Source organism: Carassius gibelio, chromosome A4, assembly GCF_023724105.1.
Source record: "Carassius gibelio isolate Cgi1373 ecotype wild population from Czech Republic chromosome A4, carGib1.2-hapl.c, whole genome shotgun sequence".
NCBI lineage: Eukaryota > Metazoa > Chordata > Actinopteri > Cypriniformes > Cyprinidae > Carassius > Carassius gibelio.
The window spans coordinates 25550144-25578009 of NC_068374.1; the positions used below are offsets into that span (position 1 = coordinate 25550144).

General features: G+C 36.7%; 1 protein-coding gene across 12 annotated transcripts in view; it reads left to right on the plus strand.

Moving 5' to 3' along the window:
- The window catches only part of anks1b (ankyrin repeat and sterile alpha motif domain containing 1B), a 150690-nt gene that overhangs the window by 104075 nt on the left and 18749 nt on the right, over positions 1 to 27866 (plus strand). For all 12 annotated transcript variants that reach the window (XM_052578121.1, XM_052578138.1, XM_052578111.1 and 9 more), the window contains 2 exons: positions 4529 to 4627; positions 7308 to 7460. In XM_052578121.1, coding sequence (XP_052434081.1) covers positions 4529 to 4627; positions 7308 to 7460 — 252 coding nt within the window. The remainder of the gene's footprint in view (positions 1 to 4528; positions 4628 to 7307; positions 7461 to 27866) is intronic.

Here is a 27866-nt window from a genome sequence, read left to right on the forward strand (position 1 = left end):
TTCTTAATCGCTATTATAGTCTTGTTTTATAGTTGAAATGTCTAAATGTGCTTAAACCCACATACCATTTACTCGAGAGTCACATTTGCATTATTTATTGTTGATATTAAGGCTTGTTTTTAGATAATATATCCCAAATATTTTATACTCCATTGAAAAAATTGTTTTACTTTTTTACTGTAAGTGTACAGTAGGGGGAAAAAAATGCCAGAGGGGTAAGAAAGCCTAATTTCCAAGATCATGTCTTGAATTAAGTCAATGAATTAAGTCTAAGATTTGAACACAAAACACAAATATTGATTAATGAAATTGTTTTGTAATGTGTACAATATTTAGAAAGTCCCGTGTGAAATTCATATCATCAATACACTTTTAAGATCACTTAAAAGCTTCTAGAACAGTGTTACAGTGAGTCAATGCAATCGGTTTCGTTCTCTTGCGTTGTGTGCAGCTCTACTCTTTTAGACGGATTTATTTGTTGCAGACTTTGGCTCTACCAAAAGAAATGATTTCACAACTACTGCTCCTTTGCTGAAAGGATCTGTTGCTTTTCATAGGGACGTAGTCATCCTAAATGACTGTCCGAGTGCAGATATCAGTGAGATTCAGTTTACAGGTGAGCCACAGACTCATGGGAACTGTAGTGCACATGCAGGCATAAACTCCACCGAGCTGATGGATAATGTGACTAAATCTTTAACATTGTGTGATTGAATCGGATGCTCATGCGTACGTTTGTGTGTGTGTTATGAGTTGTTTTGCGAGTGTTTAGTTGCTCATGCTGATTACCCTCCCCCAGCTCTGACCTGCATCCATTCCTGTGGTTGCCGAGGCAACAGCAGAGAGAAAAGAATAGAGTAAAGCATATTTTAGCTATAGAAATTAAAAAAAAAATGTGTGTTTCCTTCCCAACTGTTGTCAAGGAAATGGATTACGCTGTTTCCCTGCAGAGCATTTTTAACAGGGTGCTAAAAACCTCCCAAAGCCAGTGTTGATTTGTCAGCACCCATCATGTGCCGACATTGACAGCTTTAGCTGCTAGCAATACAAAATACTGAACGAGACCTCATCTATTCGGTACAACGATCAAAACTCTTTATTTATAAACATGCTCTCAGTGGTTCTCCTTAATTAATTGCTGACAGTAATGCGTTGTTTTTATGCAAAAGTTCAGCTGGATTCACAACAGGTGCATTAGCATAAAATTATGTTCATTATAATATTGATGAACCCCAGTTGTTCTAAAGGAAGGAATGTGTGTGCCTGCGGTTAATAATTGGTGTATTACAAGTCCAACAATCTCCATATAAGGGCTTTCTATACAACCTCACCTGTACAGGTACAAACACTGACAGAAAAATGCCACACTATAAAACATTGAGAGTTTTATTCAACAATTGTTCGAACATGAGAGTTAGGACATTAACATTGTTAAAAAATTAGGGCTGTCAGTTGATAGGCTCCATCATAGGGCGGGGAAGGTGTGTTAATTGCGTTAAAATACTAATTATTATTTTTTGTTTGTTTATTTATCTTGAAAAAAAAAGTATTATGCACAACTATTTCCAACACTGATAATAATGAGAAATGTAAGCAGTAAAACAAGGATGTTAGACTGATTTCTGAAGGATCATGTGATGATGTGGGTTGATGTGAAGACCGGGGTAATGACTGCTGAAAATTCAGCTTTGCCATCACAGAAATAAATGACATTTTAAGATATATGCAAATGAAAAGCAATTATTTTAATTTGTAATAATATATCACAATATTAGTGCTGTATTTCTGATCAAATAAATGCACCCTTGATCAACATAAGAGACTTCTTTAAAAACATTTTTTTAAATCTTACTGATGCAGCAATACTGTGGAAAACGTGTGTTAATGAAACCTAAAGATTTCCCAATGCAGTCACCGAAGTCTAAAAGTATCAGTAATGTCACCTCGCTCCCTTTTCAGTCTCTTTTTATTATTTTACAGAAAAAAATAATGACTCTTCCCACATCTGCCATTAAGTCAGTCAAACAGATAATCCTGCATCAAACTCACGGCATTGGTTGAGCCAGTGTTGTCTTTCCACATTAAACTAGGATAAGTGTTTTAACATCCAAATAAATGTTTTAACGTCCCATTACCTTCGAGGGTTTTAGTCCAGTCAGCAGTTCATTACTATGTAATTTTATGCCTCTAGCAAAAGCATCTCCTCCTGATGAATGGGCCATCTGGATCAACCAAAAACACTCACAGTCCCTTTTACTCTGGTCTCTGTAGGACGCAGCTTCTGAAAGGCCTTCAGATACAATTAATATTAGATGGAGGTCTGCTGCTTCCTTCTGATGTGTTGGGCTTGTGAAGTTGCTCTTCTTGAATGTTGTTGCTTCTCTTTTTCTTCAAATAAAGTTGATATGTGAAACAGACTGCACTGTGTAGTCACGCTGTTCCCTCGGTATGAGGAAATGTATGAATATGGCACTGGCCTGAAGTATTTTGTTGGAACCAATGTGTCATTTTAAAAGTAAAAATTGTAACTGTGGATTCAGTATGAAAGAGCCAGGCAACAGCATTTCCTGAGAGAGGGTTAAGTGCCAGAGATGATCGCAGTACCTCATGTCAGGACTTCTGGGGGTTTTGAGACTAACAATTTAGTGTCATGGTGCGGTGTCATTTGTCTTGCTCTGAACTTGCTATGAGGGTTTGAGATGATGCTTGTTTCTCTCATGCACTGGTATATCTTTCACCTTCATACTGTCTGAATGCTAGAACATTCACACTGTTGCATTATTCTTTATAGTACTTGGCATTTTGATATTAAAAGAAATGTAATCCAACCTTCAAGACAATTTATTGTAAACACTTTTTGTAAGAATTTTTTTTTTTTTGGTGGTTATTTACAGACAGTTTGAGAATGGGTTGTGGCAGTTTATCTCAGTGAATCACAAATAAAATAATATATTTTTTAAGAAATATGAAGTTTTACACAGATTACTGTTTCGCCCTTCATTTTTTCCCAAATTTTATGACTTTGCATCCTCTGTATTGACAGTATTTTAGGTTAACTATCCCTTAAACAGTGATGAATTGTTGCCACATATATTTTTGTGTTTTACTTACATTACATACTTGCATTGAGTTAAATACATTTAATCATATTAAACATATTTATCTAAAATTGCATTGTTGCCAGCACTTTTACCTTTAAATGCACATGCATACATTAATTCACTGTACTAAACTACTCATACTGTTTCTATAAAAAATAATTTGCAGAGAATGAAATATTAAAAATGCAACGGCCTTAACTTGACCTTTGTTTTGCAAATGAACTGGAATTATCAAGTGTAAATTAAAACATATTTCTCTTTATTCAGCCAAACCGCTAAGAGATATTTTTTTTTTTTACTCATGCTTGTAACAAGCAATAATTTCCAAGATGATGAACTTAATGCCGCTAGCTAAGTTAAACATGCAGTGTAATGTGACAGCAATGAAGGATAATATTCTTACAAACACTTATCTTTGCATAATGCATACTGTGCTATTAAAAAACAGCAGTCAGTTTGCAGCAAGCAGTGTGCTTTCAGCAGGTCTTTGCTGTGACTGATTAGTAATGTCTTGGGACACCTGCAATCAATCTAACTTTACTCGGCATGCCATATCTCTGGTCTGCAATGTATTGCTTTGAATGGAGCAGATGCTGGTGCTCAGAAGTGAATGATACTTGACAGTGGGATCATCAGGGTTATCCAGCTTTGTGGAGTGATACAGACACATCGTGGAGTTTTGTTGTGTGTGTGTGTGTGTGTTTTGTGCTTTGGTACACAGGGGGTATCACATGGCGGTCATTAGATTCCATTAATTCTATGAGGGAAGCTGCATTGTGTGTTTGTTAGGAACAGTGTGGTTTTTTTTTTAAGTTCTCTGGCCCTGTTGGATAGGAGGTTGATTGGTCTGATTGGAGTTACCTAAAGGTCACTAAAGGTGAAACCCAGCATGAAACAGCATTCGCTTAATAGTGCTCTGTGTGTATACTGTACGCGTGTGAGTGTGAGAGAGAGAGAGCAAGCATGTGTTTCTTGCACCTGTGCACATCAAGACGTGGATTGTTGATTTGAAGAATGTTTGATGGGCTTATGGATCTCCTGATTGGGTTGTTCATGCGATCTGAAGAGGACAATTTTTTTAATTAGAGCAAATTGTCACTTATGCCTTATTTTATTGTATGTACATGTAAACTAGATGGATTCTGTCCAAGCATCATCGTAATAATAATAGTAATAATAAATTATCGTAAATTTATTATTTAATTTTATTGCCTTTTTTTTTTTTTTTTTTTACTGCTTAAGCGTGTCATCATGCAGTGAACCTAATTCCAAAGTAGTCCAACTTTACAGATTTTGTTTTTGTTTTTGCAGGGCAATATTACTATTATTATTATTGTTAATATTATTATTGTTATTTGAATGTATATTTGTATTTATATGCATACCTTTATAGTAGTACAGTTGATTTATTTTCTTTTTTACTGTAGGGTAGTAATGTCGTGGAGGACCAGGACCTGCTAGAGATCGGGATTTTAAACTCTGCCCACAGACAGCGACTTCTTCAGGCTATTCGCCTGCTGCCCAGGGTGAGTACAGAAAGACATTGGGGACATAATAGGGCTCACACAGGGTGCATTCAACTCCAAAAATATCAGCTATATTTATGCAAATTTATGATTAAAACAAATTCAGGCTGGCAGAATTTTATTTGGGGGCCCCTCGGTGTCGCCAATACGACTGATTATTGTCAATGCTTGATTATTAACACACTATAGTCACTCACTATCAGTTTTATTTGTTGTAGCTGTGTTGCTTACATCACACCAGTGTTTTTACCCTTCTGTGATTTTTAATTGTAACAGAGTGCTCAGGTGTTAATTTGCACGTAAACATTCAGTCTTAACAGTACTAAGTAGTATATAATGTGGTGTACTGAAAAGTAGCTAAATAAATCAGCAGAGAATGCATTTACAGAAAAGAATGGTATTACAATCTGTACATAATTGTAATTATCATCTGTACATAAAAAAAAATATATATAAAAAAACTCTGTAACTAACTAATTCAGGTATAATGATATTGGAATATACTAGCAAAGACCCCAAAGGTAAATAATGTTAAGCAGTTATTAGTACCAAGTTTATTAAACAGAATTGTTTTATTACATAAAACATATACCCAGGAAAGATATATACTCTTTTTTTACACAGAAGACAAAAACTATTTATACTACTTATTGCAAAAGTAGGTTATCTGCACCTCAGTATTAAATAACATTATAAAACAGTATGCAGTAATAACATTAAGTGTAAATCATAATTTTAATTAAAAATGATTAAATGGATGCCACCTTATTGGGACAATAAATCCCTCCCTACACCTACCCTAACGCTATCCAATGCTTTATTTTTACTTTTTGATTATTTCCCTAATTTTCATTTATATATAAAAAAAAATGCTTTTCTGATCTGATTTGAAATTTGAAAAAGCAGAACAAAGTTTGCCAAAAGGCTGATTCGAACCCGGGTCGATCGCATTAAAATGAGTATGTTGCATGTTTTATTATCTGCGCCACAGAAGCTGATGACTTTTGTAGTGTCCACTAGCCAATTCACACATTGGTGGGCGGAGTTAATGTAAATAGCCTCTGCCAACACTTAGGCTAGTTGCAAAAAAATCAAGCCATTTCATTTACTCTTGGGGGGCCCCCTGGTGGCCACGGGGCTCTAAGCAGCCACTTTCACTTATGCGATGGGCCGGCTCTGCCTTGGGATTCAGCATTCCCTCAGGATTTTCGTACTTCCATGAAAAACAATGAACAATTTTGAATGACAACAATTAGTGACCAGTGGCTGTAAAGTTGAGGATATACTCGTGTTCCACTTCTTTGTTATTACACATGTAATGGTTCACTCATAAAAGGTTGATAAGTTAAAGTCAGGCAATCCTGATGGGAGCATCACTGACTTTAGTGACACACAAAGACACTGAACTGAAGAGCACAATAATGAAGAGTAGCTGTACAAAACACATGCAGATCATTGAAATTCTTCATATGATGCATGTGTGTGTCATGGTCTTCATTACTAAATGAGGTTTCATGGTATCCATATTTATCACATGCACTTACCAGGGTGCACCCTCCCCCAAGAATAGTTAATTTAAGACCCCCTCTAGAGTAATCCAGCAAGGCCTCTGGCACTGTGTGTGTGTGTGTGTGTGTGTGTGTGTGTGCAGGAGACCTGACATCAAATAAATCTCACTTGTGTCCCAAACAACCTTGCACTCCCTTTCTCCTTCACAATCTCTGAAAGGACACCGAAGAGGGGAGTGGTTGTGTTGTGATAAGATGGAAAGCACACCAATGTGGGGCCACACACACACTAATGTGCAAACCTGCTTTTTTTTTAACAGAAGTGAAAACCTCAAATATCAGCCAAGGGTGAATTTAAAAGCAAACTTACTTTCTTCTGTGGAACACATAAAAAGATATTTTGAAGAATGTTCTTGCTGCTCTTTTCCATATTAAAAAAGTGGACGTGGATTTGAGCTACAAAAAAGCACCATAAATGTCTATATACAGTCTGCACTAGTATGTCTTCTGAAGCCATGTAATAGCTTTTTAGGAAGAAAAGTCATAAAGTCACTTTTCAAAATAATTTTCTACTTTTATGATTCTGCATTCGACATTCTGGAGCTACATTTGGAGCTAAGTTACATTACATGGAAGAGTAAAGGTTGATAGAACTTTAATATTTAGGTTCAAACTGAAAATTATTATTTTTTAAAATAAGTTAAATTTAAGATCACGGACAGGAAATGGGACGTGTGTGAGAAAGGGATATGAAGGCTGACTGTGAAAAGAGAAAAACGCATCTTTTAATCTGCAGTCAGCGCTTTCCAACTCTGTTTTAGCTGATAGCTTCTCTCTGTCTGCATTTACATGCATTTTGACAGATGCTTTTATCCAAGGCCTTTTGCTGTGTATACAATATATATTCTTTTATCAGTAAATATGGGAATGATTCCCTAGGAATAAAACACATTTTGTTTTGTTAGCTTGTCTGTCTCCTATTTACCGGCTAGACCAACACCAAATCAATGTGGACCAGAATGGAAATTCATGCTAGCAGTCCAAGCAGGTGTTTCCAGTACAGAATAACAACATTTCCTGTTGCTGGTCCTCTTTATTCAAACCCCTGACTGCGTCCAGCCTCTGGTTTTGTTACTGTTGTGGTAGTTTAACAGTGTTTTTCTATGTTTAAGGTTCGGCCCATCGGTTACGATGGAAATAACCCCACCTCAGTGGCCGAATGGCTGGAGTCTCTGGAGCTGGGAGACTATACCAAGTCTTTCCTCATCAACGGCTACACCTCCATGGAGCTGGTCAAGAAGATCTGGGAGATCGAGCTCATTAATGTAAGTCCTGCTTTACCTCACTTGCTGTCGTCAAGTTCTGACCAAATTCAGTTCTAAAAGATTCATTTGTGTCTGGATTGTAAGGGTCACAGTCAAGGGAAACCTGGAAATATTAGGGAATGAAGAATAGGAAAATATCATGCAAATTGTTAATAAATCTTACCTAAACGTATTAATAATGTAATATATATTTAATTAGCTATAAATCATTCTTTTATAAAAAAAGATATATATACGAACATGTGAACCCTGTATTTATACACACACACGAGTGTTTAGCCATATATTCTGTCATTGATGTGTTAGTTCTGTTGGAATGAAGCTGTCTTTTGAAACAAGATTAGCTTGAGGACCTTTGAAGAGACGTCATCCTGAATCATTCTGACATCCTATCGGCCGATTTGTTGTAATAGGGCTTCGGTTGGTTCTGAATCTTGCCAGTAATTGTATTTGTCTGATAAACAGTCCTGTCCGATCTGTCTTGCTTTCGACTGCAGTGAAACCACAGATATAATAGTAGCATCTCTGGTATGACACTGAACAGAAGAAATTTCAGGATCATTTGCAGGATTTTTTTTTGAGGATTTATACTGTAGCCTGCACATTTGGGAAATACTTCTGCAGGAGAACATATATCTGCACATTAATTTTAATGCAACCGTTTGAGCTTTCAGGTCTTTATCAGCCAAATAAAGGCATATTTTACCTGTAATTCCATAAGTCCTCCAATAGTTATTCCTGCAGCCCGTGTGGGTAAAACTGACATTGTGAATGCTTGATGGATTATTTTTATTTTTTTTCCATGTGTGATAGACTAAATGGCGTGTTTGATTACAGTGAGATTACATGATGTGTTGCTTTAACAGATACGGTGTTAAATTACTCTAATTACAGCCTCACGTATGCTAATTTCACTCACTTCCAGCCGAGGGAGAGAAAGAGAAACAGAGAGCAGGAATGAGCAGATTATATAATAATGTGGGATGTCATTTCTTCAGCTCTTGAAAAAAATACACACACACCCACTCGCTGTGGAAAGTAACTAAAATGCTGCAGTGGGAAATAACACATGGTTTGGCCACAAGAGGGAGCCAGAGTAAGAAGAATATGTGTTTTTATGCTTTTGAATGAATAAATGTAGCAACAACAACAACAAAAGTTGTTGGAGGTAGTCTGTTTGTGTTTGAAATGCTCATTGTGACAATGTAACTGTGGTGAAACAATAACATACTATGGGCCCTATCTTGCACCCAGCGCAATTGACTTTGTACACCGACGCATGTGTCATTCCTATTTTGCACCTGCGCAAAGCGCGCTTTTCCCTCCACAGAAACACGTCGCTAAACTAGTGAATGAACTTGCGCTCCCTGGGCGGTTCAGCGCAAAAAAGGAGGCGTGTTCCGGCGCAAACAATCCCTGGTGCTATTTTGCTGTTCCATTAAACAATTGCGCCACTGACCAGAAAAAAACTAGTCTAAAGTCAGTGGCGCGTTGCGCGTTGTTCATTATGCTATTTTAAGGGCGCATGCTTGACCATAATGTATAGCGTGCACAACGCGCATACACTTTGCTCATGTAATCTACACAGATGCAACAGTTATTTTTGCAAATCATAAATTGTTACACTAAAAAAATATTAACACATGAGATAACGGAAATCATTGTGGTGTGCCATGAGATGTGAAAAAATAGGCATAAATCTAGCTTACAAATTATTCAGGCTAATTGTAGTAAAGGATCAGACCTGTTTGAGGTCATATATGTATATAAGGACATCTGACAAATTGGTTTGTCCGTCAAGAACCAGGAAAAAAAAAATCGATGAAACAATTGTGGCTATTTCCTCCCACGCCTGTTTAACCGACGCTATTTTGGGTGGGTTTCTCCCATCGCCATACAACACAACTTCTCTGTCTTTCACTGCTCTTACAAGAACATCAGTCTCCTCGGCTGTGAACCGCTCCTGGCGTGCGCCTGGTAAATACGCCATAATAATAGCAATCCATAATGGAACTTGCGCACCTGCTTTTAAAGGGAATGTTGGATGACGCTCTGATTGGTTTATTTCACGTTACGCCCAAACCACACCTATGAATAATGAAGCTACTTCAGACCAGCCCATTTTAGATTTGCGCCGGGCGCAAGAGCCATTTATCCCGCCGGGAAAATAGCAACAGCGCCGAGACCCGCCCACAAACTTACTTGCGCTTTGACACTTGCGTTTCAGATCGTTAAAATAGGGCCCTATGCCTTTGTGTGTGTGGGGGGGGGGGGGGGGGGTTTAATATCATCATTCCTTCCAGCTCACTGTTCAATTAACAAACACAATTGTGCATGTAGGAACCTTTACAGGTTATAATTGTCATATGGTGAATAACTGTCTCTATAGAAAGTTGATTAAAAAAATGTGTCTATTTGTTTCTTTCTTCTGTGAAAAAACAAAAAGAGAGGTTTAGAAAAATGTTAATGCTGCTCTTCCATGTAATGGACATGGATGGAGACTGCAGCTGTCAAGCTCCTAGATATGAAAAAAAAAAATTCATAGAAGTGGTTAGTTTGAATTGTACTCTATATTCCAAATGTTCCAAAGCCATATGATAGGGTTGTGCGATCATAAACTATCATATCACTTTTGAGTTCCTCTTTTGAGTTATCTGTTAAAAAAAAGTTTCATTAATTTAATTAAAGATGACATAAAATCTAAATATTAGATAGATAAAACTCACATTAGAAACTAACTGAAATAAAATAAGTCAAAGTACTTTACTTACTAAAATGAAATAAAAAATAAATAAAATCTTACTAAATTTAAATATTGGGAATTGTTTTTTATAAAAATAACAAAAGCAAAAAATTACAACCTTACGACCTACTTACAACCTTAAGTGAAAATATAATATAAAAAATATTCAATATAAAAAATAAAAAATAAAAATACTAAAATAGTATGTAAATAATAGTAAAATAACACCAATTTTAATAATAGTAGATAGTGGCTATGTTTCCATCATCCTGTTTTTATGCACATACTGAAAATTTAAGAAGAAAAAAAAATCCCTTAATTTGCGAAATGTTTTTACTCTGGTGGTTTTTGACTTTTTGTTTTTACCCGATGAAAAGAGTTTATTTTTGCACAGCATCTGAAATGTTATGGTCATTCTGAAATGCCTGAGTAAAGTCTGTCATCAAAACTATTTCTGTATAATTGCCTTCTGGAACTGTCTTACACGATTGCATTCCCAAACAGCAGGCATCCACCTCCGAAAGCAATGACTGCATTTATTGTGTTTTGTCTGCTTGCTCTGAGGTGCGAGCAAGCAATTTATTATATGAAAATGATTATATTCAGTGGATTCTGCAAGCAGTGGTTTTGCAATTTCTTAGTGATATTTATGGCCAGTTTATGAGAAAGTGGCAATTTTGTTCTCTTTGACTCGTTATATGGAAACGGCGCTTTATTCACCAATGTTTTATGCCATATTCCAATTTTGCGCATAAGTCAAATTCGAAGCTTTGGATGGAAATAGGTTTGCAGCGACATGCATGTAAGTTAAAGCAAAACATTTATTATTGCATGAAACTATCCCATTAACACAAGCACAGGCTGTTTGAAAAGAGAGCAAAAAAGCAGGTGGATATGCAGAGAGCGATCTTCTTTGTCTTTCTGTGTGTGTGAGAGGTTGAGCTGTTCACGGAGTGGGACGTTCTGAACTTCCCCTAATGAGCCTTGGTACAGACAGATCACAGAGCGCCTCTGTCTCCCGGGTCGCTGTCCTGGACTCTCTGCTGTAAACGAGACTGAGAGAGACTCTCCGAGTGAAAGAGAAGACACTTTATGCAGTGTTGTGCCCTTTTCTGAAGCCAAGAAGGGGAAGGGAAAAGAGACTGAGGGGAAACAGGACAGAATACTGCCTTGTTTTCGTGTTTCCTAGAGAATATCATCCTTAAAATGAAACATGCTGACATGTTTGGTTCAGTGTGACGAGAGGCAGGGGAGAAGAGAGAAAGAGGGCAATGGGAGAGAGAAATAGCATCTGAGTGGGCCAGATTAAATCAGCTCATAAACGCTGGGGGCAACAGATGCTGGACAAGACAGTGACGAAACGTTTGTTATTGCTGTTCACAAACACTATTACCTAAGCAAACTGTGGCGTAATAAGGTCAAAATTCATTTTATACCAAATTATCCACCTAATAAGTTTTTGAAAGAAGTTGCTTATGCTCACCAAGGCTGCATTCATTTGAAAATTTAAAATAAATGTTTTCTGTATTTTAAAATGCTATTTACTCCTTTGATGGCAATGCTGAATTTTCAGTCCTCACACGAACCTTCAAATCTTTCTAATATGCATGTAAAACATTTCCTACCATCACCAGTTTTAAAAGCAGTCGTGCTGCTTAATATTTCAGATTTGTTTGATTTTTTTTCCAGATTCTTTGATGAATAGAAAGTTTGAAAGAGCAGCATTTATTTGAAACCGAAATCGTTTGTAACATTATAATGTCTTTACTGTTGCTTTTGAACAATTGAATGCACCCTTTGCTGAATAAAAGTATTAATTTCTTTAGAAAACCCTTTCTCCAAACTTTTAAATGCTTTTAAATATCTACATATAATATGCTATGTGTCTTATATTACTGTACATTCATTTGAGTACTGTCTAATTTTTCACTGCTGTTGTTTGATTCTATATATTAAGTAAGAATACAATTTGAACCAAGACAAATCCACTTGATAATCCAATATGTCACCTGAATCAGCTTGATCTCACTCTTGGATTGAGTGAAAGATTATTCCTTATATGTCTAAATCTCAGCCTGTTCTTTATGTAACTTTATATGAATGTAATGAATGTTTGCAGCTGTTTCTCAAGCTGTAATACATCTACTGTTCACTAGGTGGCTTCATCACTCTTCTTTTGGCTAGCAGACTATTTCAAGATGAACAATTCAAAATTGAACTACTTATTGGTGTGGTGAAGGTTTGCTTTGCCAAGGTATTGATAATTTTATACATAAATATACTATGTGCAGAATATATTACTACATGGAAACAATAGAAGTATCTTTGTTTGGTACCTTGGATTTGCAAGCTGTGTGGGACACATTACGTAATATTACAATGAGGGTCTGTGTAAACTGTGTAATGTCACTTTCAGCCCTGTTTTCTTTTTCTAATCACAGATTTATTTTTACATGGACCTGGCATGAATTATATTGGCTTTCAGCTGGCAGAATTGACCATTTAATTTACTTTTTCTCAGTTTACATGTGAAAAATTTGGCTGGTGATTTGCTATAGTTTCATTGTGAATATTAATAAATGGCATAATTAAGACCGTGTTTTGATTTGGAACAGTTCTGACACAAGTTTTTGCCCCGCGATGAAAAAAACAAACAAACAAAAAAACACGACTAATTCAATGTGAGCAAGCAGAGACATTTACGTAAAGCAGAGGAAGGCAGCTGATGTCAGTCGTCAGAGCTTTCATGTTTGTATGTCTCTACAGCGTTATTCCATGCGTGTAACGGCCTGTATATGTGCGTACACACCACATTAGTGAGAGGTGGACTTGTGTGTTTGTGTGTGTGTCCGGCCTCAGGGTTACCACAGACATTCATCTGATAATATTCATAACAGGGTTCAACATGTCTGCATTCCCGAGCATCTCTATGATCGCTCTCTCACACGCACACATACAAACATCACTGTAAAGAAATGGACAAAATGGACTTGTGACTAGATTTTCATTTTGCAATAATATTTCAATTAATAATTGATTTGTTCGATTAGAGTTTAATCGGATAAAGAATTCAAATAATTTGCTAGCATTAATAGAAAAACTTCTTGTTATACATTACAACAAAAAATTTAAATAAATATTATAATATAACAGCTCAGACCAAATTAATTTACATTAATTCTGTATAACAATTATGTAATGAATGTCTATTTATCTCTATATATAAAAGCATTTTGTTTAATAATTTGTTTATTATTCAAATATGAATGTTACCTTACGTACATTCACAGTCATACATTGCATTCATTATTTCCTAATTATTGATTTGATTGACTTTATCACTTAGATTGAACATCGTGAGCGTTATCACCAAACAAAAAATGCGAGCGGTCACAAGTCTGTGGCTTTTTATAGCACGTTCATATTATGATAAAGCTATTTTTAATGTTTTGGTGTTTTTTTTAGTTGTTTGTTTGTTTGTTTTTATCCTGTTCTGAGCCGTTGTGGCTGTGGTCTAGGATACAAGAAAGAAAATGTATAAACTGCTTAAAATGTCATTTTACGACTTGTACGAATTGTATTTTTAGTGCAGTTCTGATTGTTGCCATTGCATGTAATGTATTTAAACAGCACTATTCGTCACATGCTGTGCCAAGTTGTGTTTCTCGGCAGCCGCTGGTTTATGTTTGCTGTGCTCGGGCCGCGTTGGTAGGCGGTCAGAAGTCATTTAGCTGGTAATAATAGTTTAGCTCGGTTTTTGACAACTGTTACCCAGTTGCCATGACTGCTAGCATTAGTTACCATAGAGACGGCTTGCGCGGAGTACAAATGATTCAAAACTGACGTGTTTGTGTGTGAGTAAGTGTGTAAGGGCGTGTATCCTTTAAGTGTGCGTGGTCCGACACTTACGATTCAGACTCTGTGTGTGTGTGTGTTATAATGCATTTCCGTGTCCTTTGTGTTGCATTCCTGTTTTCATTACTTCCTGTCACCTCTCCAAACGCACAGATTGCAAATTGTCTTTTCTTACACTAGCAGATGGCTACTGCCTTCGTTAACACAGCAGGCCCGTCAAACACACACACACACACACACACACACACACAGTCTGCCCGTTTTCTTCTGTCTATCTGTTCTTCTCTTTTGGCACCTGTATTACACTCCCTCACACCTTAACGCTGATAAAACATTTGCTTTAATACCAAAAGACACAATGAGGGTTGTTCTGTATATGTAAGTGTGTGTGTGTGTGTGTGTTGTGTATGTACGAGTGTGGGTGGGTAGGCCTGTGGGTTCATGTGTTGAACTGACGCATACTGACACATTTTTGGCCCATGACCATACAAGTGTTGTTCTTGCGGTGGGGGTGAGCTGAGATTTTTCCCCCAGTACAGATCCTGCTGATGGGTATCAAGAAGATCCAGTGGCCCCTCACGCCCCTGCGGTCCGTGAGAGGGCTGTTCCTTAAGGACGGCCACCAAGCACCCTCATAAAAATAGATTAAGCGTGACGTTCATACAGGAGGCTTGGATTTCAAACAGTTAAATGTATTTATTACACGGCTCAGTGGAATATTGGATTCCGATTGGTCATGTCACAGTCAAACGTTTTTGCTTTAATATCACCAAAAAGTGATATTTAATGACTGTGACTTTATATTATCCTTTACACTACTGTTCAATACATTAATGCTTTTAAAAGAAGTCTTTCACGCTTACCAGAGCTGCATTTATTTGATCAAAAATAACAGTAAAACTTAACAATATTGTGGAATATTATTAAAATGTAAAATAACTGTTTTCTATTTGAAATATATTTCAAAATATAATTTATCCCTGAGATGCAAAGCTGTATTTTCAGCAGGCATTACTTCAGTCTTAATTGTCACATGATCCTCCAGAATTTATTCTAATACGCTGTTTTTGTGCTTTAGAAAAATATCTTCTTATTATCAGTGTTAAAAACAGCTGTATATTTTTGGGGAAACCAGTGCAGTGCACTGTAACCGTATGAACGCTTTTACTGTCACTTCTAATCAGTATAATGCATCTTTGCTCTCAAAGTAAGAATTTATTACAGAATTGTTTAAATTGTGATAAAGATCTTATTTTAGTGGTATTCAATTATTAGTGTTTTTAAAGATTAAATTGAGGTGAGCATTAAAGGTAGTCTGAGCAAAATGATCTAGGTAAAAGTAAATGTAAAAATAGTGAAAGAAATAGCATTAAATATGTAATATTGGATGATACCAATAAATGATAATAATAATAAAAAAATAAAAATCTAATATTGTTTCATGACTAATATGGTATCGATATAATGTGCATTGCAAATTTTGATGCAGTTTGACAAAAAAACTAAAAAAAACAATTTGTGCTAGTGAGTCAAGTCAAAGAGCGCTGCTGCAGAATCTATTTCTGTCAGGCGTCTTTATATAACCTACTGTACATGTACATATATCCCTCACACATTTTGGATGTTGAGAGCCATAACTGTCGTCTCTCATGTCCTCTTTATCTACAATAGCTTTAAGGTGTAAGACCGTCCATAAGCCAGTTCAATTAAGGATGTTTCACGCTGCCCCAACATACAGTAACTTCAAGGCTTGTTGGGTTTCGTTGGATCAGCTTGTTAGTCCTGCTGGTGTTTGTTGGACGACAGTCATGTTTCCCAACAGCCGACTCTGAAATGTTGTCAGCCAGGCTTAAGATGATGTTGTGTTTGAAAGAAAGAACAAATGAGACCGGGATGAATGTATCGCAATCTTACTGCAGTGTGCGGCAGCTGAGCTGTGGAACTCGCGTTAAACAATAAAGCTTCGGAGAGAGAGAGAGAGAGAGAGAGAGAGAGAGAGAGAGGGAGAGGGAGGGGAAGCCAATACGGGAGAGTGAGGCGGAGAAAGCAGAGTGAGTTAAGGACCTTCAGTCTCCCGTCTCACACTAGTGCTGCTTCACGAACCGAGGAAACGGTCACCTGCGCTACGCTCCTGCTACGGCACACGAACCCGGCGGCTTCTCGCTGGATGGGAGCAGGGTATCCATAGTAACCAGGCAGACAGCACGAACGAGGAGCAAGAGGAGGAGGAGAGTGACGTGTTGTTGCTGGAGTACAAACCTCTGCCGTTTGATAGCGTGAGGAGACTAGAGAGAAACGAGTGTGGGAAAATCTCTTAAATCTCTTAGACGCCACAGAAATCTACATGCAGGTTTGAGCTTCTATGCTCTAGAAGAGAGTTTGCAGGCGGCTTATCAAAGCAGGACAGCACCCTCGCAAGGGCTCTTGGATGTTTGGGGACGGAGGACTTGACTGTGCGGATGAGTGCTGAAACTCTGGGTAAGTCACTGGCACTAGAGGAGGAGTGAAGCAGAAGGTGGATTAGTAGGGATTGTGCTGCCTTTGTGCTTGTTTTTCTGTTTTAGATTAATGCACTGTTAAAGCTTTTGTTCTCTGCTCGCTGCAGTTCCAGCCACTGCTTCCTGCATTTCCACCTGCTTTTCCTGCTAAACATTCGCTGTTTTTTTTATGTGTCTGTCAGTGAGTGATCTGTCATCCCCAGCTACTTTGAACCATACTGTGGTTTCTTTATTGCTTAGATTTTATGCATCATGCTCGATCATACACGGTCCGGTTTATATGATGTTTGTGTGTACATGCAGTGGTGTATGTATTAGTTTGTAGAGTCTCTTTATGTGGTTGGTTGACACTTAAAATAGTTTTGGACAGAGCGTTGCATTTCATAACGCAGGACATGTTGGTTTCCCAAGAGAATTGTTTTGGTAATTATCATGCATGCAGCTTTTATGAGCTCATTAATTGTGCTACATGGAATATTTGTATTGTAAAAAATTAATTTGTCACACTGAGGAAACACATTTAAAGTAAAATAGTTTAAACATTTTTTACATTCGTATTATATCAGAACCATACGGTGTCAGTTATTGGCCGATATTAGATTTTTTCCCCCTCACATTTTTCATATTCCATTTTTTCATCAACCAATATTGAATATTTTATTGTGCTTGCTAAATTTGCCGTATTTTACATTTATACTACTTTTGCTGTTACCTAACATTCCTTTAATGTTAATCTTTAAGATGACTAGGAATTTATGTAATCTTTGCAAAACTTAACAAGAATGTTTCATACATTTCATACATTTTAGTTTTTCTTTATGATTTATTTTGTAAATAAATATATTTTGTTTAGTGATTTATTGATAAATAAATGTATTTTATATTAATTTATATTATTTTATGAATTATTAATGTCCACTTTTAATGTTTAATGTCCATTATTTTATAAATATGAATATAGTTTTTATATATGAAAATATAAATAATATAAAATCTGTTTTTTTATTATTATTCATAGATTATATATATATATATATATATATATATATATATATATATATATATATATATATATATATATATATATATATATATATATACACACATGCGCCTTAAAAATACTTTATAGAATTTATATACACCTCCTATGATAAATTCATGTAATTTTTTACCTAAAATTCCTCATCGTTGTGTTTGCGTGTATGCTTGCTTCTAGGATTTCTAGGACTAAGGCCGAAGTGTTAACATCATGGCCCAGGTTATCTGTTGAAGGCCCAGCGGTGAGAATGACTGTGCATTAGGATGCATTAGCTCAGTTCTGCAGTCAGCAGTGAAAGAGTCACAGAGGATCAGAACTGAACAGCAGTGAGGAGGTGTTGCATAATGAAAGTGGGACCCACTGTGCTATGGATCAGCCCTGGTGTATTAGACGTAATCTCACAGCTACGCAGTCCACATGTGGATGGGGCTTGAGGTGTAAGCCTTCTCAAAACACAAATAAAGCTGCCAATAAGTTTGAAGTCTTGGAGGGTGCGTCAAAATGTTCTCGCAGAGCATTTCTTCTGATTTAACTTTGCTAGAGGCTAGATATTTGGGATTTTTGGGGGCGGTTTTTACCAGGGTGGGGCTTTTATGTAGTTCACTACAGTTCCAGATGGTTTTCCCATCGGTGGAATAAAGGAAGAAGTTGTTTGCTGATGCTCTAGTTTCAGACACCTTACACCAATTAGCATGAATGAGTATGAGGGTAAAGCACTGCAGTATGGACTAAAATGGATTTAGGCAAATTGTAGAATAGTTTAATTGGTTAATTTTATACTGACTACAACTGATAGTTGAATATAAACCAAGTTACTTGCAATCGGGTCTGTAATACCAGCTACTATACTGAAGATAATTCATTCATTCATTCATTCATTTATTCATTCATTCATTCATTTATTTTTTAGCCAATCACCTGAGCTGCAGATAAATGACATCTTGATCTGAGCTGATTGGCTAAGTACCAAGGCCTTCACTAGCTAGTATCCCATGATGCAAAGTCCATGTCAAAATAAGGAGGGAACATTTTTTTATGTAATGCTTTTTGTACTCACTGAAAAGTCTTGTTGGTGCAGAATCTTGCCTCAGTGAATGAAATATCAAATATGTTCTGACTAGCTGTGAATTTATGTCTGCACAATTTCCCTTCCAGTGTCAACTACAGAATTTATGTTAATATAAATATAACCTATATAGCGTGTATCTTTTGATCAATTATTCAGTTATGGCTTCACAGTCAAGCCACGCAGTCCTTCTTAAAATAAATAGATCAAACTCCAAGCTACTTTTTAGAAACAACTACTCTGGAAAGTCCAAGTTGTCCTTCGAGTTTTGGTTGGAGTGTTTAGCGTTGGTGTTTCTCTGCAGCTGATTAAATCTTGATTCATTTATTCATTTTTAATTGAACAAAGAGAATTTTAAGTCGACTTGAAATCCCTTTTCAGCCAGAAATGCCCCATGTTGCAGAACTAAAATAGGTTTTGAATGCTGCTTCATATTGGTTTTGAAGGAAGAGGTTTTATGCTGTTTTACACATGCAGCACTTGACTGCAGCGTCTGCACAGATCAGGTCCATCAACACTACGGTCATATCAGACGTGACATCAGTCAGTTGAGCGTAAATGTCCTCCTGCCGTCTTAGCTAGTGATTTTACACTACATTAACATGGTACAGTAGTCATGTCTCACGTCTCACTTGCAGTATTCTGTTAACTGTCACAGACTTTGGCGTTTCCGAGCCACTCCAGAATAAGATTTTGTGCAGTTAAGGCCTTTTGCTTAAATAAAAGCCAGATCTATCGTTCCATGTAGGGTGCAGGCGTCATGCGTCTGCTGATTTATCCTGTGGTGTTTTGAAGCTTTTATCCAATCAGTGGCCTGGTGCTGTGCAGGATTTGACAGGGCTGCCGGTCTAATGCTGTTGATCTGCCTGCTGTTGGTTCTTATGCTGCTGTCGACAGCGGCGAGCGCTGACTAAAACTAAATTCTTACACCACAAGTAAGCCTAATTCAGATGATCACTTTATGAGATTAATTTGGAATGGATTTGATGGACTATGTGTTGCATGCATGCTTTACTGATTTGATATATATTGGATTATGGGATTGCATTTCTTATTCATTTATATGGAAATGGTCTAGTGGCCTATTTAGTTGAGATTGGTCATAATGTTCATCCAACAAATATATCAAACTTATATACTGTTATATATTATAGTACCATTCGGAGGTTTAGAGTCAGGTTTTTTAAAATAAAGGAATAGTTTCGTTTGCAAGAATGCCTTAAATTGATCATAATGAAACTTAAATGCATGGATAATGTTGCAAAAGATTTCGATTAAAAAAAAAATCTGTTCTTTTAAACTTCCTATTCATCAAAGAATCCTGAAAAAAAAAATATTACAGAAGATTAAGCAGAAGATTGATGATAATAATAAGAAATGAGCAGCAAGTCAGCATGTTTGAATGATTTCTGAAGATTCAAGTATTTATACTAAAAATATAGCTTTGCCATCACAGGAATAAATTATACTTTAAAATTAGAAAACGATTAAATAAATTGTAAAAAATCACACATTCTTTTCTATATCTTTGATCAAATAATTAATAATCCGTTTATAATATTTTTTTAAATAAATGTTTTACTGCTTTCTATGCAAGATTACATATTATGTACGAAGTGTATGTGATCGAGTCAGCCTGTTTGTTTCCTAATGGGCGACTAGTTAATCGTTGAATAGTTTTTTTTCCAGGCAACCCACTGACTAGTTAATTTTAGCGATTTTTAAGTTTGCACGCTTATACCATTTAGTAAAATCACATTGTTCTCACTAATGTTCCACACTGTATGATTTTTTTTCTGCATGTTCCACAGTTTTATTCTTGGTCTGACATGTCTGTGGGTTTGTGTGCAAGAATGAGTAGGAGTGTGTGAGAGAAAGAGTGAGAATGCATGTAGAAAGTGAGAGAGAAACGAGAGAAACTGTCATGACGTCTTTTTTTTTCTTTCTCGTCTTTGTGTTGGAGGATGATTTTTTTTTCTGCTCTTGATTCCTTCTGATCCCTGCATAGAGCAGTAGTCAAGCTGCTGCATTCCCTTATTATCATTGGTAAAGGCAGAAATGTCACACATCCTCTCATTGGCTCATCACGTCCTCACTCACAGTCAAATCTCACAGAATTACTGTGAGACGTACTGTGTAGCCGTACTGCTGTATATCCTCATTTACGTTGCCTCAGAGGCCTGCTGGATTTTTACGCATAGCGCCAGCCCTCGCTCCATAGTTGCTAGGTAACTGGCGGGCTCTGGTTCCTTTCCAGTTGTCCCCTGGTTGGGAGGCGCTGGTTATAAATGGATCTGAGATGGATAACGGCAAGTTGCAGAGACAATGGTGGCCTTGGGGCTGTTTGAATTGTACCTGCTGCAGATGGACTGGATCTGGCTACTCATGAGGTGGCTAGTTCTTGACTGGACACCAAGTAGCATCAGTAGCATCCACCGGACTGACAGCCCTCAGCGGCCGGAAAACCGCCAGTAGAGATCAGGAAGATTTGTAGACACATTGTACACGCACATATACCAGACCTCATTACGTTCACTGTGTGGGTTGTGTTGGAGAATAATCCTGTCTGTAAAAACCTGTTATGTCTGCAGTGATTGGCTCTCTACATTTCGTCCGCTGTAGCAAGGCAGACATGCAGCATGGTATTTAGCATTTCAAAGAAAAGATTTTATGCCATATGAAAATAATAGTGAGTTACTGAGAGAGATTGGTACGGAATGGTGACATCAAGCAGAAGAAACCAAAGGGCTCATGGACAGTATTTGTGGGCTTAAAGGTCATTCAACCAATCTTGTGAGCTTTACAGCTCATTAGCCAATCAATGTGCTTCGCATGTTGTCCATTAGAGAGAGAAAGACAATTTAAGAAATGGGGGTGGTTGGAGCAAAAAAAACGTATTTTCATACTGTAATTGATTAGTCATGAGTTGTTTGAACAAATGGTCGACCAATCGGTCTTTAGGAAGAACGCAACAGAATGGAACCAAATGGAGAAGTTACATTTAAAAAAGGATACACTGCCTTAATAATGTTCATGTTAGCCATTAGCATGCTAAAACCCTCTCAGAGAAGTCAAGTGTCTTAATTCATACTTTTTAAAGCAGTCATGCTAAAACATATGGCAACTACTGAGATAACTGGTTGTGGTTGGGTTTGTGAATACACATATAGCCATTAGCATGCTAAAACCCTCGTAGAGAAGTTGTGACTCTTTATTAATCTTGTTTAAAGCAGGGATGCTATAAATATTAAAACAAAAAAAAAACTAAAAAAACCTGAAGAAAATAATCTAGTTTGGATCAGTTGTTGTCGCTGGCAGTGGTTGTGAATACACTGTTAGCATGTTAGCTATTACCATGCTAAAATGCTCTCAAGGAAGTTGTTCCTTTTAATTCAGCCTCTTTAAAGCAGTAATGTTAAACATTAAAACGAAAAAAAAAATGTCGATGAGAAAAATAAAGTACTCAACATCACTGTTTGTTGTTTGTAATTGTTGTGACTATATACTGTCAGCTGTAGCATGCTAAAACCCGCTCAGAGAATTTACATCTCTTACTTAATCCCCTTAAAAGAAGCCATATTTAAACTAAAACAAACAAAGGTAAAAAAAAAAAAACTATTCAACTTGTAAGTTGGTGATCTTGGTTACTGGCTAGATGGTCTTTGGGACAAGGAGCACTGGATTGTGGGATGGAGGTAAAAAGAGGGGAAAACAGAGTGAGCGGGTGAATAAAAGAGAGACTCATTAAAATCCAATGCACGAATGCTGCTGTAAGCACAAACAGTACTGTATTCACATCCTCCCCATCAGACAGGCCTCTGCGCCTCAGCTCCCTCAATTAGGAAGAACTGCTCATCCATACTACAGCTCATTCTGAGCTTTATTAGTTATGTCTGCTGGTGCCTCAAGCATGAGATCATAGAGAGTTATGCGGCTGAGAAGTATTGCTCTGGCCTGACCTGACCTTTAAAGAAGAGCTATATCTTTATAGAGACATTTTACGTATGGAGTTTTAACCTTTCGTTTTACAGTCTTCAAACAGCATTCACAGCCCATGTTACTCATATGACGTGTTTCTTATTAGTTATTGTTAACTACAACTTTTAAAAATCAGTTTTTGTTATTTGAAACAAAACTTTATCAAAGTACTAAAATGATTAAAATGGAAATAAAATCAAATAAAGCTAAATAGAAAATTACAGAATGATAAAACGTATAAATGACTAAAACCTAAACTAAAATTTAAATGTAAAATGAAATATACAAATAAACAAATTTCTAAATATTGATAAAGATGGTAAATCTTTAGAATGGGGAACACATACTCGCTATTAATGAACAGTTTTCCCTTAATAAAAATCAAATTTGATGTCCATTTATAGTTAGTAAGGTAGTTTTTAAGTTTAGGTATGGTGTAGGATTAAGTGATCTAAAATATGGTCATGTAGAATAAGGAATTAATATGTGCTTTATAACTACTAATAAACAGCCAGTGTGCTAGTAATATGCATGCTAATAAGTAGCTAGTTCCACTCCTGCCCACACCCACAATGTTTATGTCCACTCCCGCCCGTTCCCGCGGACTTTATTTTAGAGCTTGTGAAAAATGTAGGCTACACAAATAGGTACTCAGGCTAAATATTCGTTCAAGTTAACATCCAGAATAACAGATTTTTAACATGATTGCATTTAAATAATAGTATATAATAGTAAATAATCAATGCTTAACCAAAGCAGTACATACAGTAATAGTAAATAATCAATGCTTAACCAAAGCAGTATATAATAGTAAATAATCGATGGTAAACCAAAGCACCACACATAGCATAAACTTTCGGTATTTTTTTTATTAGCATTATAATACATTAACAGTTAATAAACCGCAACTACGGCACCTCAGTTTTTAAACGCAGGCAAGGCCTACTGCATAAATGCACCAAACGATTAACTAGGAAATAACTTTACCATTAAATAAATAAACACAGAACTTTGAAAATAATCTAGATATAATTTTAACAAAATAAATACAAAACGAAATAAAACAAAATCCCATCGTTCATTGGTCAATAAACAGGTAGTCCCACCCCCAAACTCAACCCATTGGTTGAGCCAAAGTTCCTGGGCCAAGCTATTTGGGCAAGTGTGAAATATTTTGGGAGAATCATCAGCTGCTAAATATTTAGTTTTCTCTGCATGATATACTGGTATATATATAAAAAAAGTATTTGTGTGTGTGTGTGTGTGTGTGTGTGTGTGTATCAACCCCTCCATGTCAACATGTTTCAGATTCAGGAGTTTGTGCGCGTCTGGTGTGGAGATTACACTTCTGCTGCTGGACCGCTGAGGTTAATCCCTCTTCAGACCTTCTTCCTGCTCACTTTCTCTAATCTAATGGGATTAACTGTCATTTTACATCCAACACTGCAGCAATTACACTCACCGAAAAGAAGAGACTTCACAAGACTCCATTATGCATGAAATGGCTGAATGTTTTTAACAGCACTTCAATTATTATGTAAAAATGTCAGTGGTCTCTCTGGGTTGTGCTGTTCTCTTTTTACAGAGTGCCCAAATCTTTCACACACTCCCTGATTTTCTTTCTCTAGTGAATGCACAATGAGGATCTGCCTGATTAGGTGTCAAATAGGCCTAACTGGCTGGCAGAGAAACACTCTAATTTGACTGAATTAATTTGTCGCAAATTAAGATTTTGGATTTGAAAGGTCGGCGGCGTGCTGTTAGATAACTGCAGTTGCACTTTATTGTCCTGTAAAGCAGTTGGGTGTTTCTTAATCAGAGTTTACACACTCCCAACAGCTCCCATTCTTTGCCCTTTAGTCTGTCTTTCACGGTAGAATCAGAGTTTTCAAGTATTTTAATTGTAAGCAAATCATAGACTGAAAGAAGGACCAACAAAGCCAACGTAGCAAGACAGACCATACTAAAAAAAACTGTTTACTAAAATTTATATTCTATCATTGTATTTATTATTATTCTGAAATAACCTTTTCAAGTCAAATTAGTTTAGGATTTATTCATTTCCTAACATGCTTTAGTTTTTAGTTTATTTCATCTTACATTTTTGTTAAAAATTACAATTATTGTGTTTTTGAAGGTTAAAGTTTTTAATATAATATTTATTTGAATTTCATAAAATATGAAGTTAACATATTTGTTTAAACTGAACGGAAGTGTGTGCAAGTTTGTACAGCAGTGGTTTGAGGATCAGGTAGAACAGATTCATTTTGCTCAGGTTTTATGCAGGAGTTGTTTTGTTCTTTTTAAGATGTTACTGAAAGAGAACTGTTACTGGAAAAGTTGTAAGAGATCCGTCACAAAGTGCTTTGCAAAGAGCTTTTAGTCAATATTAGATCAAATAATTCAGTGTCTGAAAATGTACCAGAAATACATCCAGGCACATTTGCCATACTATATTTAGTGCACTATGAATCCTAATGTTATATTCCGTACAGTTAGAATGTGAATTAGGATGCAGCTCTGGTGCTTTCTCTCAGTAGCTTACACTGCAGTCAGCATACTGTACCCGGTGGTGCGGTTATATTCACCAGCAGTCGCAGTGATTAAAACACATGGCTGCTTCTCTCCATCACCCCTGCTGCAAGTGTAATGCGAGTCTTATGCATATCATCCAAGCGCCGCTTGTGTGATAGAGCCGTTTGCGCTGTCGTCCAGTCTGTACAGTATTTCTCCATGGCACATTGCATCTCCACTGCAGCCTGCTCCACACATTTGCATTTAAATTAAATTCAATGTCCTCTGCTTTTCACCGTCATGCAGTAAGGCAGTACTGAACCTTACACACTCAGCATCCTATCTTTGTTCATTTCCTCCTGTTTTCTCTCCTTTTGTTTGTCTGTTTCCCGCTGCAATGGCATGCAAGCGGGAATATAAATAGTTTATATTAACTTCTACGTATCTGTATTCAGATTTAAAGACCTACTCATGCATACTGGCTGCAAGAATGGCATGAGCATTATTAGGTTTGCAAGCCTCAATCTGATTTGCTGGCTTTACTTAGTCTTTACAAGGGCTGCTAATTATTGCATCCAAAGAAGATCTCTTTTTTTTTTTTTTTTTTTTAAATGCTCGCGAGGTTTATGCAATCAAAGGTCTATAGACACAACTACATCATTATTTAAATAACTTGGAAATAAATAATTATTTACATGTTATGACTGTTATTAAAATTCTCAAAAAAAATTTTTATGCATAAATACTAACTTTAGATGCTACAAATAATTTAAGCATCACATTATAATATACCATATGAAAAATAGATATTTATTTTGAGATTTGCTAAAGATTGCATTTAACAGTATTATTAAATCATTAGTGCTAACTTTGATGGCAAAGGTGATATAAATATAGGTAAAATGAACATCTACAATTAAATATATAATATCTGCCAGTACGGAAAAAGAAATTGCATATTCACATATAATCTATATGGTACAGACTACATTATTACATTTTAGTTTTACGTATTTCAGACTAAATACAAATGAATAGGTGTATTAAAAGGGGTTTAAAAGACTGAGAAATATATATTTGAAAAATAAAAATAAAAAATGTCTTGTCTATATCAGGTAACCCTACCAAGAACTGAGCAGGAACATTTCTGTATAATAATAACCTACGAAGTGGACCAGACTTTGTCAATAGTCAAAAACACAAGTCTGACTACTTCAGACAAGCATAGCGGTGTGCTTGTGTACTTTATTTCTCATGCGAAACCTCCAGGCACATCAAAATCACATTTTATGAGGTTTAAACTCCCAAACTGGCAAATTATCTGAAGCAGACTGTCACACATCCTGCTGTATTCCTGAAGGGTTTTCCGTCCAGTTCCAGTCTCCGTTGACCTCAGCACCTGTAATCTGGCCAGGATGGGCCTGAGGGAGAGTGGCTGCTTCGTATTGGCTTGTTTGTGGCATCTCCAGAGGGTTTAAACAGGGTTAATGAGCCTCTGGTGCACACAATCCTAAACCTCCTTACACAAATTGATTTTAGACATGAGAGGCTTTAAAGACAAACACAGGGGATCATTAACCCAAAGCGTTAAAATGTGTGGCTCCTGTAAGTAGTTCTGCCCATGAAGATGGAGGTATTTTAGCCAGTATGAACAATGTTTCAGCCTACGGACATTTGTTTTTCCATTCTTGGACCGGCTTATTTCGGTTTCTGGTATTATATTAGATCGCCAGGGTATGGGTTTGGTACTGGGGGACGTGAAGGTGTTAAACTAATAGAACCCCCCCAATTAATAATTCAAAAACAGCCAGTCAATTCATTTAGCTAATAAATGGGGCAGCTAGTGTCACAATTATGGACAGTCGTGGAAGCTCTGCTCATTTATCTGCAGGTCATGATCTCAGCATTGGATTGTCAGTTCCGGACACTCTAATGAATCGTAATCGAAACCCATGATTTGTGCTGAAAGGAAATATCCTCCCAATGATTTGATTTTCTAGGATAAAATAGTGGTGATCATTTTAAATGAAGTTAGAGAACATTGTTGCTATAGGGACAGAAATGAGGCGGCTAATGAGAAGCTTGCATGTGTGTTGTGACTAAAGCAGCTTTTTAACATGCATTTGATGCCTCTGTGCAACCTGGTTTACAGTAATGGCTCAACTAAGTGACAGACCACTGTTTCTGTATGCTCATTAACTGTGTTGAGTAATTCCCTGTTCGTCGAGGTTGCGGTATTTATGTGTGTGTGTGTGTGTGTGAGAGAGAAAGAATTGGAGCAGACTGAAAAGTAGGCGCTTGGAGACATTTATTGATCTTTGTGTGTTTGTGGTCTCTTTCTGTATGTGTGTTCTGTAAGTTTCATCATATTGACCGGGATTCTTTAGTGACCATCCTTTACTACTGTTACACCCCTGATGCACTTCAGACAGTAAAACAAAAGCTCCTGTGGACAAAAACTTTGCAGTTGTATAGAACAGGCACAAAGTGAATATAAAACTCTGTCTGTGTGGTTTTAGAACCCGATTCACTGAAAGAAGTATGGAAAGGAGGCATGTTTACACTGAATAAAATGTAATTATTGGATTGAAATATAGCACTGGGCTATTTCAGAGAATTTTAGAACCTGGTTCCTCACAAATTCACTGCACACCAAACGTGAGTTAGCATTATCCAGTATAATGATCCAGTATGTGCTGGAGCAAGTTACATT